The sequence below is a fragment of the Mastigoproctus giganteus genome, chromosome 12 (assembly GCF_048544385.1).
Source record: "Mastigoproctus giganteus isolate SK-2022 chromosome 12, ASM4854438v1, whole genome shotgun sequence".
NCBI classification, from domain to species: Eukaryota; Metazoa; Arthropoda; class Arachnida; order Uropygi; family Thelyphonidae; genus Mastigoproctus; species Mastigoproctus giganteus.
Genome location: NC_143586.1, coordinates 163,824,927 through 163,839,270, shown reverse-complemented (window position 1 = coordinate 163,839,270; position 14,344 = coordinate 163,824,927). Strand labels below are relative to the sequence as shown.

The following is a 14,344-nucleotide window of genomic DNA, read 5'->3' as shown; positions in this document are numbered from 1 at the left end:
ATCATCCACAGTAAAACTCTGATCACTTCCTGCTACTGGTTCCTGTACTGTCAGCCCTATTATGTCATCTGGTCCATGGGTGATGATCAGGTCTAGAATATTCTTTTCCCTAGTACTTTCCCTGACATGTTGATACAAACAAACAATCTAGTTGATTTAAAAATTGTCCCCCCACAGAGTTTCCTTATCATTTACTCCAATCAATTAGAGACAAATTAAAATCATCCATAATAAGACATTACATGCAAATGGAATGGGCAAATAAGCATCAGAGGCTCTCACAATCTTCACAATCACCTGGTCTGTAGATTACTCCCTCTCATTATACCTTTGCTTCCAACTATCTCACACCAAACAGATTCTATACTATGCAGAGTATCTGAAGCAGGGAAAGCTTTTGTTGCACTCATGCTGCTTTTGATAAGAAGCATGATCTCATCACCCCTTCTATCTTCCGTATCCTTCCTAAATACATTATACATACTGTACTGAAATTCATCATCCCCTATCTCCAGGTGGCACCATGTTTCCATAAGCCCTATTATGTCAGCAAAATAGGTTCAAATTCACTCATTTGATTGATGACACTTCTGACATTACTGTGTAAACAATTAAGACTTAATGTTCTTATATAGTTAAATACCCTGATATCCCTTAAAGTTATCTAAGCTCACTTCCCTGGCATTAGCTACCAGCTCATTTTAAACATTTCTGCCCACAGAACATCTTGCTAATATGTTCTTAATATTTCTGTTGTATGATCTAATATAATCTAATATGTTTCTGTTGCGGTAACAAACAAGAAATCTTGAGGTATGTGCAAACATTACTTTGACCAATATTAACAAATAAACATATCTATATTACCCTTATCTCCCAAACTAGCAGTTTCCCCTGAAACTTTAGGTATCTTCAATAATACTGACAAAAACCCTTGCACTACATTTGTTTAAATGTATCCCACCTCTACAAAAGATTCCTTCTACCTACAAGGCTACTCCCGAACGAGAGTAGCCTTGTGCAGGCGAACTTTTTACTGCTCCTGGAATAGAGAAGTTTTTTCTGTTTTATTAGCTTAAATTGGCATGTTAACTTATTTTCTAGAGTAGCTTTATATTCCTAGTTACGATACTTAGTTTAAAGTTTAACTTAGATAGAGATTTTGTAGGTATTACTTAGTCTCGGTAAGGGTATCAAATCCACGTTACAAGTTGCAGCTCCGCTGAACGAGAAGTTTTTTAGCCATATTTAGCTGCTTTATTGACCAACTGTTATATTAAATTATTTTCTATAAGTAGCTTACAGACCTAGTCAGGATCCTTAGTTTATTCTGAATTGAGACAGAGATTTGGAAGTTAATTAACACTTAAGTGTCCATAGATTTACCGTTTGTAACTTGCCGCCATTGTTATATGATACGTTATATCCCAAACTAGATAGTGTAAGCTTAGTATAGTATACAATATATTATTGTCAGTTAATCAGTAAAATCTATTAACCTTGTTAAACTTCATTGTCAATTAAATTGTACTTTTTAACTAAATACATATAACGACTTAGATTACAAATGAAACATAATTAATTAATACATAACTTGATACAGAAGTTATATAAACGGAACTCTTAGATAATACTCGATACTGAAAAATATATATAGCGTTATAATGTGTTGGGATACAAGTTTAGGGTTATAATTTTGTAATGAAATTGAAATTTTATTGAAATTAAATAGAAATCATGACTCAGACCAGAGCAACAAAGCAAAAGGCTCAAGCTAATGGGACTTCTGTGGCTCAGGGAAGAACTGAGGGGGGCAGTTGCCCTCTGAATCACAGCCTTTTAAAATGCACTGCTTGCTTGATGTTTGTGGAGCAATTGGGTACCAGACATGATATTGCCACAGAGGATGTCTTTGTGTGTGCGTGATGCTATGAGCGTAAGGAAATCAGGCGTTGTTATCGGCCTATATGAGAGCTTGAAGGATCTAAATTGAGGGGCCCATCAAGCTCTCAGCTGCCCACATCAATGCCAAGCTTGCACTTGGTCATCATGCAACACAGTGGCAGCCCCCAAGGCAGAATGTACTGGTCCCACAGAAACTAGTAGTTGTTGGTGACTATTGTCAGGGAAATGGGGAACATGCTTTGTAAAAAGGATATGTCTGCCAGTGGCAAAGGTTGATGACGTTGTAGAGCAGATATCAACTTTTAAGGGAACAAGAGGTGATATAGTTGTACACATTGGCACTAATGATATTAAGAGTAGAAGATCAGCGGAATTACTTAACAAGTACAGGTCACTGTTGGAAAAAAAAGCCGTGAATTACGGTTGAATTTTAAAGTGTCTGCAACTCTGCCCAGACACGATAGGAGGGAGTATATGATGAGAGCCTTGTCGATCAATTCGGCCCTGGAAAGATTGTGCAAGGCCAAGGGGTAGGATTTTTTCAGCCGGGTGTGACCTTTTTAACAGGAGAGACTGCTTCTACAGGGACGGGATACACTTAAATAGAAAGGGTGCAAGAATATTTTCTGATGCTATCGAGGCAGTGTTAGGTGGGTTGGAAAACTGCTAACTTGGGGGGATACAAGGACTAATAGATTAACAGAAGCCACTGACAGAAGTGAAAGTGATTCTTGCACTGCTTCTATTGGAATGAGCAGCAGCCTGGAAAACAAGATGTAGGATATTTCAGAGACTGCTGGGAGTCACTGCAGTACAAGTAAACACATGGGTTGTGTTAGCGTAGCTAAGAATAGAAACAGGTGCATGCATACTTGCATGTACACCAATGCTAGGAGTTTGGTAAATAAATTTGATGAATTTGAGGTATTGCTCAAAACATCAAAGGCAGATATTGTTGGGATATCAGAGACGTGGTGTCACACAGATATAAGGAATGCAGAACTGGAATTTGGGGAGTACAATGTGTACCGAAAGTGAGGAGAGGTTATGCTGTTAGTTAAGAAACACAAAATCCAAGGAAGTGAAGCCAGTCGACATCACTGGACAGTGCAGTGTCGAGTCAGTTTGGTGTGACATAAGCATTTGGAGATCAAAATTGAGAGTAGGAGTGTGCTATAGGCCTAATGACTCTGATAGTTATAATAAGAAACTGTACAGGGAAATAGAGTGGGCCAGTAAATAAGAGTCTTATAATGGGGGATTTTAATTTCAGATATTGACTGGAATTTGTGGGTTGGTCACTCACACTAGCAAGGCTTTTGTGAATTTATTGCATGATTGTTTTCTACATCACCATGTTTGGGAGGCAACTAGAGGGATTAATACTCTTGATCTGATTATCAGTAGTGATTCTTCATGCATTAAGAATATGCAGATAAAGGAAGTGATCACAGTGTGCTGAAGTGTGATTTACCCAAAAAGGTAACTACCATCAGGGGTAAAGGGAAGGGTTTTTGCTTTCGTAAAGGCGAATACAATGGTCTCAGACAGTATTTAAATTCTATACAGTGGGACCAACTGATGATGTTACCAACAGCAAATTCAAAATGGGAAGCATTCAAAGAACTTATCTTGGAAGCTTCTTCTTCTTCGGTCCTTAGCTGGCAGCTGGGGGAGGCGGTTGGCCACGCAACCAGTATGCTGCTGTAGGTGCCGCAGGGTTTCGGACTTGCTCTGTGATGTTCTTCCATACCTTACGATCCATGGCTTCAGTCCTGGCCTGGTTAAGGTCGAGACGTCGGCTCTTCAAGTCATCTTCCACTTGCTTGGTCCACGTTTTCCTAGGCGCGGTCCGTTGGATGCTCCATTGGGTGGGTCGTTGTCTCCAAAGGAGTGTGGATGGTATTCTGTTCGTGCCCATTCTACATACATGGCCAAACCATCTGAGCCTTCGCTTCTGGATTTGGTCGGCAATGGTTGGTTGCTGTTGGCATCTGGCGCGGATGGTATCATTAGTGATGCGGTCGCGAAGAGAGATGCCCAAGATCTGCCGCAGGCATCGCATTTGGAATACCTCAAGTTTGTTCAAATCTAACTTGAGACAAATCCATGTTTCCGATCCGTAAAGAAGAATGGGCAGGATCAAAGTCCGGAAGAGTCGGATTTTAGTCTTTGTGGAAATGTTGGTCCTCTTCCACAGACACCATTTGAGCGAGGCGAACGCAGTGGCCGCCTGTCCAATTCTGCTGTGGATTTCCATGGTGGATGCAACTTTCTTCTCCTGGACCAGCGACCCAAGGTATTTAAAGTCCTGCACTTGCTCGATCTGGACGCCTTCGAGATAGATGGTGGCTTGCGACCCATCTGTTGTCAGGGCCTTTGTCTTACCAGCATTGATCTTCAAACCGTATGGCCGGGCAATGCGGGCAATGTCGTAGAGGATGTCCGTGGCTTCAGCGTCGTTACCGGCAAGGATAGCACTATCATCAGCAAACATCAGGTCAGTCACATAGTGATCCTTGTCATATTGTATGCCCTGTCTGTTTCTGAATGCTTGCCTCATAATGGCATCAACCACGATGTTGAAAAGCAACGGGGAGGCTACATCCCCTTGGCGGACTCCAGTTTGGATGGTAAATTCCTCTGATAAATCGTTCTGGATGCGCACCTGGCTGGTTAAACCGTTGTATGCAGTTTGGAGGAGTGTGATGACTTTTCGAGGTACATGTTCAACCTCAAGTAGTTTCCATAAGGCAGGCCGGTGGACACAGTCGAAAGCAGACTTAAAGTCAATGAAAACAATGACGGTTCGCTGTCCACACCGGATCCTCTCCTCCATCAGCTGACGAATGGCAAAGATTTGATCACAGCATCTTCACCCGGGTCTAAATCCTGCCTGTTCTTCTCGACTGGTTTGCTCGCGATGTTTTTGCAGTCTTGACTGGATGATCTTCATAAAGACCTTTCCGATGATGGAAAGGAGGCTGATGCCACGGTAGTTCTTGCAGTCCCGGTTATCACCTTTCTTGTGGATCGGTACGATAATGGCTTTCCTCCATGTTAACGGAATTTGTTCAGTGCACCAGATGGTTTTGAGGAGTGAGTGTAGTCAGCGAAGCAGTACATCTCCCCCCGGCTTTGATCGCTTCTGTGGTGACTTGGTCCACTCCTGGTGCCCTGCCATGCTTCAGGGATTGTATGGCTGCTTTCACTTCTTCTACTGTAGGCTCAACATCGACCATGGAGACCTCAGGGGGGTCGATCGAGAGTGCTGTTGCTGGCGGTCCCTGAGGTGGGTCGTGATTATACAAAGCTTTGAAGAATTCACTCCACCGTTGCAGGCGTTCGGATGGTGATCGCACGAAGGTCCCATCAGCATTCTTGATGTTGTCACTAGTCAATTTGGTCTTTCCACTCAGACATCTGAGGGTGCGGTAGAGAGTGCGATACTCGTTTTTGGATGCCGCCACTTCAAGATCGTCTGCCACTTGGTTCCAGTATGCTTCTCTTTCTGCTGTCATTCTTTGTCGGACTTCTCGGTTTAGCTGCCGGTACCGTTCAAAGTCGACCAACTTTGCCTGTTTCCGTTTGTCCACGAGGTCGAGGCACTCATCTGATATCCATGGTTGCGTTCGACGTCCGGCAGGTGGACATAGGGGCTTGGCACATTCCAGGATGGCATCAGAGATCTGCTTTTCTTCTTCATTTATATCCTCGGGCACGGCCAGCATCTCGAAGCGGTTGGATAGGGCGATCTGATATGCCTGTTTGTTGGCAACATTCATTAGCTGCCTCCAGTCCAGCTTGGCTGACCGAGATGATCTTTTTGCATGCCGTAATTTGAGCTGCACCTTAGCCCGGATGAGGTAGTGATCAGATCCGCAATCAGGTCCCCTCATGGCACGAACGTCCATGAGTGATGAGCGAAATCTGGCATTGATCAAAATGTAGTCCAGGATTGCTGAGTCCTTGCCAGATGGATTTCGCCATGTAAGTTGATGTTTTTGAGGGTGCTGGAAATGGCTGTTTCCAATGATCAGGTTGTTAGATGCGGCAAAGGACAACAAACGTAAGCCGTTGTCATTGATCTTCCCATGGCCAAACTTGCCCATTGTTGTTTCCCAACCAGATCTGTCCACGCCAATATGGGCATTAAAGTCCCCTGTGAGGATGATCACTTCTGTCTGCAGAATTGAATCCAGCGTATGTTGGAGCTGGTTGTAGAAGTCATTCTTGGTCGGGTCCAGGCTAGTCTCAGTTGGCGCATAGGCGGAGATAATATGGGTCTTGATGGTGCCCTTGACAGTAAGGACTGCCAGGCGGTCCGATATTGGTTGGAAAGCGATCACACTACTGGTGGCCTGAGCATCGACCATAAAGCCCACTCCTGCTTCTCGTTTCTCACCACCAGAATAGAATAGCATAACCGCTTCATTAGGTGCTGGTGGTTGGATGATCATCGTTCCAGACCCGGTGAGCCTTAATTCGGATAATGCCGCGATTGATATCTTGCACCTAAGTAGTTCTTGGGCAATGATTTCCTTTTGTCCAACGTGGTGCCCCGTTCGAACATTCCATTCGCCAATGTTAATTGTTAACTCCGCCATGGACGGTCCCAAGCCCGGCTGCGAAAGGAGGAGGGTGGTCATCCTGCCGAAATGACCAGAACCGGGAAACCGGGGAAACTAGGCAAGAAACTGCATGAAATTCGGATCTTGGAAGCTACTAGGCTTTACATACCAACTAAGAAATATTATTCAAGGTTTAGGCTTAAATGGATGTCAGATGAACTAATGAGACATATGGCAGAGAAGAAAAATGCATGGGATACATATAAATTAATGGGTGACATGGAAACCTATGATAGATATTGGTCTGTAGCCAATCACAAAGGAGATTAGGCTGGCAAAGGCAGATTATGAGAAATCCTTGGCAAAGGATGCAAAGAAAACAGAAGAGAGTTCTTTACCTATATAAACTCTAAAAGGAAAGGGATGAATCAGATTGGTCCACTGGATATTGATGGTTCAACACTTGAGGATCCTGCACAGGTGGCTAACAAACTAAACAACTATTTTGCATCTACATTCACACATGAGGAGTTCAGGAAGGGGAATGCAAGAGGTGAATTCAACTCTGGCAGTGAGCTAGATGATTTGGTAATAACAGAGGAAAGTGGAGAAGAAATTGTTGAGGATAAACATAAAAAAGGTACCTGGGATGGATGGGATCTATCCAATTATATTAAAGGAGGCAGCAAAGGAAGTAAGCAAACCCTTAGCCATAATTATGAGAGCTTCCTCGGACTCAGGATAGGTACCCATAGACTGGAGATGTGCAAATGTGACCCCAATTCACAAAGGAGGATCAAAGGCTGACACAAGTAATTACAAACCTGTGAGTTTAACTTCTGTTCCAGGAAAATTAATGGAGGCACTGGTTAAAGAAGCACTGCAGGATCATCTAGACAAGACTTCAGTTATAGCTCGGACACAGCATGGTTTTGTTAAGGGGAAGTCTTGCCTGACCAATTTGATTGGATACTATGATGCAGTCACAAAAGAACTGGATGCAGGGAATAACTTTGATATTATATATTTGGATCTTAGAAAGTCTTTTGATACGGTTTGCACATGGAAGACTGCTGCACAAATTGGAGCAGTGTGACATTTGAGGCAAATTCCTGCTATTGATAAAGGGATGGTTGAGGGTGAGAAGACAGTTGTGATCAATGGACACTGCTCATTGTTGGACTAATGTTATTAGTGGATTCCTTCAGGGTTCAGTGTTGGGTCCATTATTGTTTTCTGTATTTATAAATGATATTGATGATGGTATATCAAGCTTAATGTCCAAGATTGCAGACGATACAAAGGTTGGCAGGGTTGTTAAGGACACTACTGATGCTATGCTGCTGCAACAGGATCTGGAAAGGTTGAGCAGATGGGCTGAGAGGTGGCAAATGAAGTTTAACATTGACAAATGTAGTACTTTACATTTGCAACGTATCAACTCTGTGGTACTACACTGACAGTGGTAGAGAAAGAAAAGGAACTGGAGGTAATTGTGCAGGCAGATATGAAGTTTTCTTAGCAATGCAGACGGGCTGCAAGAGTAGCTCATGGTGTCCTGTCAATGATATACAGGAATTTTTCTAGCAGAGATAAGGTGGTGATTATTCCTTTGTATAAGGCAATGGTTGGGCCATACCTTGAGTACTGTATACAGGTCTGGAGGCCTGATTTCAAGAAGGATGTAAAGCTGCTGGAACAAGTACAGAGAAGTGTAACAAGATTAGTGAATGGAACAAAGGGTTGCTCTCACGAAGAAAGGCTTAAGTTTTGCAAATTACAGTCTAGAAACTAGGCACCGGCGAGGTGATCTGATAGAGGTGTATAAAGCCTTGAATGGTTTGAGATGCCGATGGTATTCTTCCTCTTGCTCAGAATAACCTGAGAGGGCATAAATTCAAATTGAGGAAAGAAATGTAGGATAGATGTGGGGAGATTTGCCTTTAGCCAGCAGGTAGTTGGTTGGTGGAACAGACTTCCATCCCTTGTTGTGGAAGTTGATAGCCTAAATAAATTTAAGGCTCGGCTGGGCAGGTATTTCGAACGAACAGAGGGTTGAAATGGGAGTGGTTTTTTTGGCTGATGCTGCATGAGCTTGCTTTCTTGCATCATATGCTTCTACTAATGCTAAGTGTGGACCAAGCTGATAAAACTTTCCCGCCAAAAGCCTTGCACAGTCCAAGTTTGAGTTAATCCACAAAGTTTTCAGCATATAATCCCTCCCATCGTGTCTGGGCAGAATTGCAGACATATTGACATTGTGACCTAACTCACAGCATTTTTTCAGCATGGTCCTATATTTGACTAGCAAATCACCAGATCTTATGTTTAATGTCATTAGTTACACATTAAGAATAATATTCTCTTTACTCCCCTTAAAATCTGAAAATCTGTTGGTGATATTAATTGTTGCTCCCAGCAGACACCACAGTTCTAGTCCACCAAACCTTATTACAAAAAATATTTCCCATTTCCCTGACCAATTGAATCTCTGAATGGAACTAAGTCCTTTTGAACAGGAGTAGCTGGAACTTGGTTATTCTGTTCTGGGGCCCAAATTGGGAGTGCATCACTTGGTAGGTTACTAATCTTGAGACCCTGACAAGCTCCCAGTTACATAATTCTCAAGGTCAAGCACCCATTTTTTCAGTGACTCAAATTGTTCTAGCAATGCACCAAATTATAACTTAAGACCGGTACGTTCAGATACATTCTCCAATCATTACACTTTTATCAGAACGGTGACAAAGAAAAGAGTCACCAGGTGAGCTATGATTCTCCACTAGGTCAACCGTGGAATACACGCCACAGGTAATGCAAAGGATAAAATCATAGCTCGCCCAGAAACCACCACTGCCTATTTTCGTATGAGTCATGATAACCTCTGACGAAGTGACGAAGGTGGATCTTGTAGCAACTATTGTAAAATTTATTAATTATCAATGAATGTAACTTTCAAAAAATTATATCTATAATAATATAAAAATCAAACTATTACAGGAAAAAAAAAAAATTATATCAAACTAAACTTCACAATATACTAAATGTAATCCTACTCTACTCCACTAATGCCCTCAAATCCTTATGTCCAAGTTTGCAGATCATATGAAGGTTGACAAAGTTCTTAATGATAGTATGCTACTGCAATAGGATCAAAAAAAAGTTAAGATGGGCTGAGCGGTAGCAACTGAAGTTTAACACTGACAAATGCAAAGCACTGCAAATAGGTAGCACAAATAACCACAGAGTAATGTACCAACTGTGTTGTACTACACTCAGGGTAGAAGAGAATAAAAAGTAACTGGTGGTAATTGTGCAGTCAGATATGAAGTTTTCTGAGCAATGCAGACAGGCTGCCAGAGCAGGTCATCGGATTTTGTCAATGATATACAGGAATTTTGCTAGCAGGTATAAGAAGATGATTATCCCCTAGTCAGGCCGCACTTTGAATACTGCATATAGGTCTGGAGGCCTCATTTTAGGAAGGATGTAGAGCTACTGGAACAAGTACAGAGAATGGCAACAAGATTGGCAAGGGGAACAAATGGTTACTCTTATGAAGAATCACTTAAGTTCTGCAAACTACAAAGTCTGGAGATTAGGCACCTGGGAGGTGATCTGATTAAGGTGCATAAGGCTATGAGGTTTCAGAAAGCTCAATGCTGATGGGATTCTTCTTCTTGCTCAAATTCCACACTTGAGGCATAAATTCAAATTGAGGAAAGAAATTTAGCATTAGGATTAGTGGAAACAGAAAATGCAAGAAAGCAAGCTTATCATCAGCCAAAAAAAAAAAAAAAATACCATCTATCCATACACTCCAAAAATGTCTAGTTCAGCCTTGAATTTATTTAAGCTGTCAACTTCCACAATGACAGATGGAAGTTTGTTCCAGCATTCAACCACCCACTGGCTAAAAGCAAATTTCTGCACATCTATTCTACAACTGTCTTTGCTCAATTTGAATTTATGCTACCTCAGGTGAGGAATCTGGGCAAGAGGAAGAATCCCATCAGCACTGAGCTTGCTCAAACCATTCAAGGCCTTAATAAACCTCAATCAAATCACCTCGCAGGTGCCTAGTCTCCAGACACTGCAATTTGCAGAACTAAGCCTTTCTTAATAACGGCAACCCTTTGTTCCACTCACTAATCATGTTACCCTTCTCTGTATTCATTCCAGCAGCTCTATATCTTTCTTAAAATAAGGCTTCCAGACCTGTATGCAGTAATCAAGATGTGGCTTAACTGTTGCCTTATGAAAGGGGATAATCTCTTCCTTATCCCTGCTAGCAAAATTCCTATATATCATTGACAAGACCCCATGAGCTAGTCTAGCAACCTGTTTGCACTACTCAGAAAACTTCATATCTGACTGCACAATCACTTCCCAGTTCTTTTTCATTCTCCACTACCCTGAACGTAGTTCCACACAGTTGGTATGTTACTCAGGGGTTACTGCTACCCATATGCAGCACTTTGCATTTGTCAATGTTAAACTTCAGTTGCCACCTCTCAAGCCCATCTGTTCAACTTTTCCAGATCCTGTTGCAGTAGCATACCATCCTGACTGTCATTAAAAACCCTACCAACCTTCATATTGTCGGCAAACTTCGTGTGGACATTAAGCCTGATATACCTTTATCAATATCACTGATAAATACAGAAAACAACAATTGGTTCCAAGGAAAACCACTCAGGAACACACCTAATAACACTAGTCCCACAAAGAGCTGTGTCCATTAATTACTACTGTCTTCTCCTACTCAACAATCCCTTTATCCATAGCAGCAACTTGTCCTTAATACTGCTCCAACTTGTACAGTAATCATCTATGTGCATCCAGTTCCTGTGACCACATCATAGTATCCAATTAAATTGGTTAAACAAGACTTCCTCTTAAACCCATGATGTGTCTGAACTATAACTGCAGTCTTGTCTGATGATCTGGCAGTGCTTCTTTAACCAGCGACTCCATTATTTTTCCCAGAACAGGAATTAAACTAACAGGTCTGAAATTATTTGTGTCACCTCTCAATCCCCCCTTTGTGAATTGGGGATAGATTTGTACATCTCCAGTCCATGGGGACCTTCCCTGAGTCTAAGGATACCATCATAATCATGACTAAGGGGCTGCTTATTTCCTTTGTTGCTCCTTTAATATAACTGGATAGATCCCATTCACCCCAGGTAACTCCCTTATATTTTACTTCAATAATTTCTCCTCCACTTTGCTCTCAGTTATTACAAAATCATTTAACTCCCTGTTAGAGTTTGATAAGCTTCTGGCCTCCACTTCCCTACAGAATTATATGATGACGGATGACAGAGCTCTGCAGTTTATGGTTATAAATAACGCTGAAGTATACGTTAGGTGTTTTGCATCAGAAAACTTAGAAGTGAAAGTACAGGCAATGGTGGGTTCATCCGTTGAAACAGAGGATTCAACAATGGGACTTCCATAACCTCTACAATTGTGTCTTGTTTTAAACCACAAACAAAAGCATTGCCTCAGGGGCTCAATATCTGGTGAGTATGGGCTTGGCAAACCCAGGGTTCTGAGCTGGACATCATTCTTCTCTTTCTTGCCTTCTTGGTGATTCCCCCCCCCTCTCTCTCTCAGGGTAACATGGGAAATTTTTTGTTTTTTTGGATGGTGCAGCATAAGCCTCAGGCTTCCTTGTACCATATGGCTAATAATAATAAAAGCTTGGAGTTTGCAAACTTTCATGTTAACGTCTTATGATTAAGTTGAAGGTTACACTTACGTAATTCATTGTGAATGGTTTCATTAAATAACATAGGTTTTATGCTTATGTTATGTTTACTTTTCATTGTGAATGGACCTTTATTCCCGTACCATTAATCTTAAAGCGATATTTACATCATTTTAATTGTTGACAGAACTGAAAAGAAATTTAAATAAAGAGAGAAATGCGCATGAATGTTATTAATTTAAATATTCATCCAACAATCAATTCTCTTGTCGACCGTTTTCAACATTTTCACAGCAAAAAATGTGTTACTATCAAGTTAGCAGTGAGGTGAGAAGTATGTGGATGGACAATGGGTGCATAAATCATAAGTGTAACCTAAGAAACTGTTGTGAGAGATTACAGCTTTTGCTGATAAAGCAAAAGCTCTTAAGCTTTGCTAGCTATAGAAAAGGAATTGTGTGGAAATTTAGAATTATCAGATGTTATTGATGAATTGACAAATAAGAAAGCAAGAAGAGTGCAGTTTTAACTTTATGGGTACATTTTGTTACTTCTGTTTGATATCTTGTACATTTTTGATTTGAATAAAATTAAAATAAATATATCAAATATTTTTATGGATTTTTTTACACCTGTCAGCCAAACGGAACAGTCCTAAGAACATACTGGTAGGCTCCCATGGGTTGGGTTGGGTTAGGTTCCGTTAAGTTAGGTAAGGTTAAGTTAGGAATCTACTCGCGATCTGCATTGATAGGGCGGTCCAAATATCTCTAGCACGCAGGCAGCTAACAGCCCAAAACCGGCCCTGTATGTAAAGTCGGTGTAGATACACCATAGTTTACCAATAAATCTGAACTACGTATGTAGTGCAATACCAGCTGTCTCGTTATGAAGGCACCCACAATACGAGATACAATTAAAACGTGCCTTTCACACTACATATGTAGTTCAAATCTATGGGTAATCTATGGTGTATCTACACCAATACTGTATAATTAATTACCTAAACCCATAAGAAATTATGCCTTGTGCATTTCATCTTCTAATAAAAATATATAACAGAAATATAATTTAAATGACAATACATTGCTTTGGGTGCCCGTCCGTTGGAGAATCATTTTCCTTATGGAAGTCTGCATTGTATATTGCTTGCAAACCGATGCCTACTAAATTTATTAACGAAATTAATAATTATAACCTATAAATTGCAAAAGAAATAGCTATCATTAATCACGGAGTTCTCAAGCATTACGATATCGTAACTCTATAAATAAATTTATTTATTAATTTGGGTGACTACTTTCCCTCCTCCCCAACGAATAAAACGGTTGATTTAATTTGGGTTAAAGCTAGGCATTCAAGTAATTCACAAAAATACACTCAAAATGAACTCCTTTACGAAAAGTTTTTTTTTTTTTTTAAACTCAAATAGTATGGCTAATTCTCTACATTTAGACACAATGCTCGTGACTTGTCAAGAATTTCTTTCACAAAATAATAAAATGTCATATATTAACGTCATGTATTGACAACTTACGTGCCCACTTTCCGTATTTCCTCAAGTCATTTCCATGCAAGCGACTGAGCATGTGAACTCGAATGCCATTAGCGATAGCCCATGCCCATTCAAACGCTGTTTTACTTATAAAAACCAGCCCAATTATCGACAATAGATCTTCATAATATCGTAAATGCCGATTTATCTCTTGAAATAACATCATCACACCATCCACCCCACCAGAATACCGCAAATGTGACAACTTACTAACCACCATGACTTTGCTTTTACTACCTGTAGTTCTCCCTCTAACGTGAAATTTTAAACCTGCAAAAAAAAAAAAAAAACTATTACAGCAGACTCTCGATTTACCGGGATCGGATTAACCGGGAAGCGGGTTAACCGGGACACTTAAATACTCCAAATTAAAAAAAAAAAAAAAAACCAACCAGAAATCATAAAATTCCAGTAATAACTAGAATAAGTATAAACAGATGTTTTGCAAGTCGTAAATAAGCGACAAGAAGCGGCGTTATAAGTCGTCATTGAGAGATTAGTGTGCCCATGTTGAAATAAATAGTTTTTTTTTTTTTTTTAAATAAGGGACCAATAAATGGAACTAAGAATATTTTATATCTACTTCCTGTATGTGTG

The 14,344-nt window shown here is 40.7% G+C and overlaps 1 protein-coding gene across 1 annotated transcript in view; it reads right to left on the bottom strand.

Annotated features, from left to right (window-relative positions):
• LOC150077561 (inactive hydroxysteroid dehydrogenase-like protein 1) overlaps window positions 1-13,942 on the bottom strand; it is a 157,673-nt gene extending 143,731 nt beyond the window's left edge. The window contains exon 1 of the mRNA XM_090386921.1: window positions 13,730-13,942. Coding sequence (XP_090243047.1) covers window positions 13,730-13,913 — 184 coding nt within the window. The 5' untranslated portion in view covers window positions 13,914-13,942. The remainder of the gene's footprint in view (window positions 1-13,729) is intronic.
• Between the last annotated feature and the right edge of the window lie 402 nt (window positions 13,943-14,344).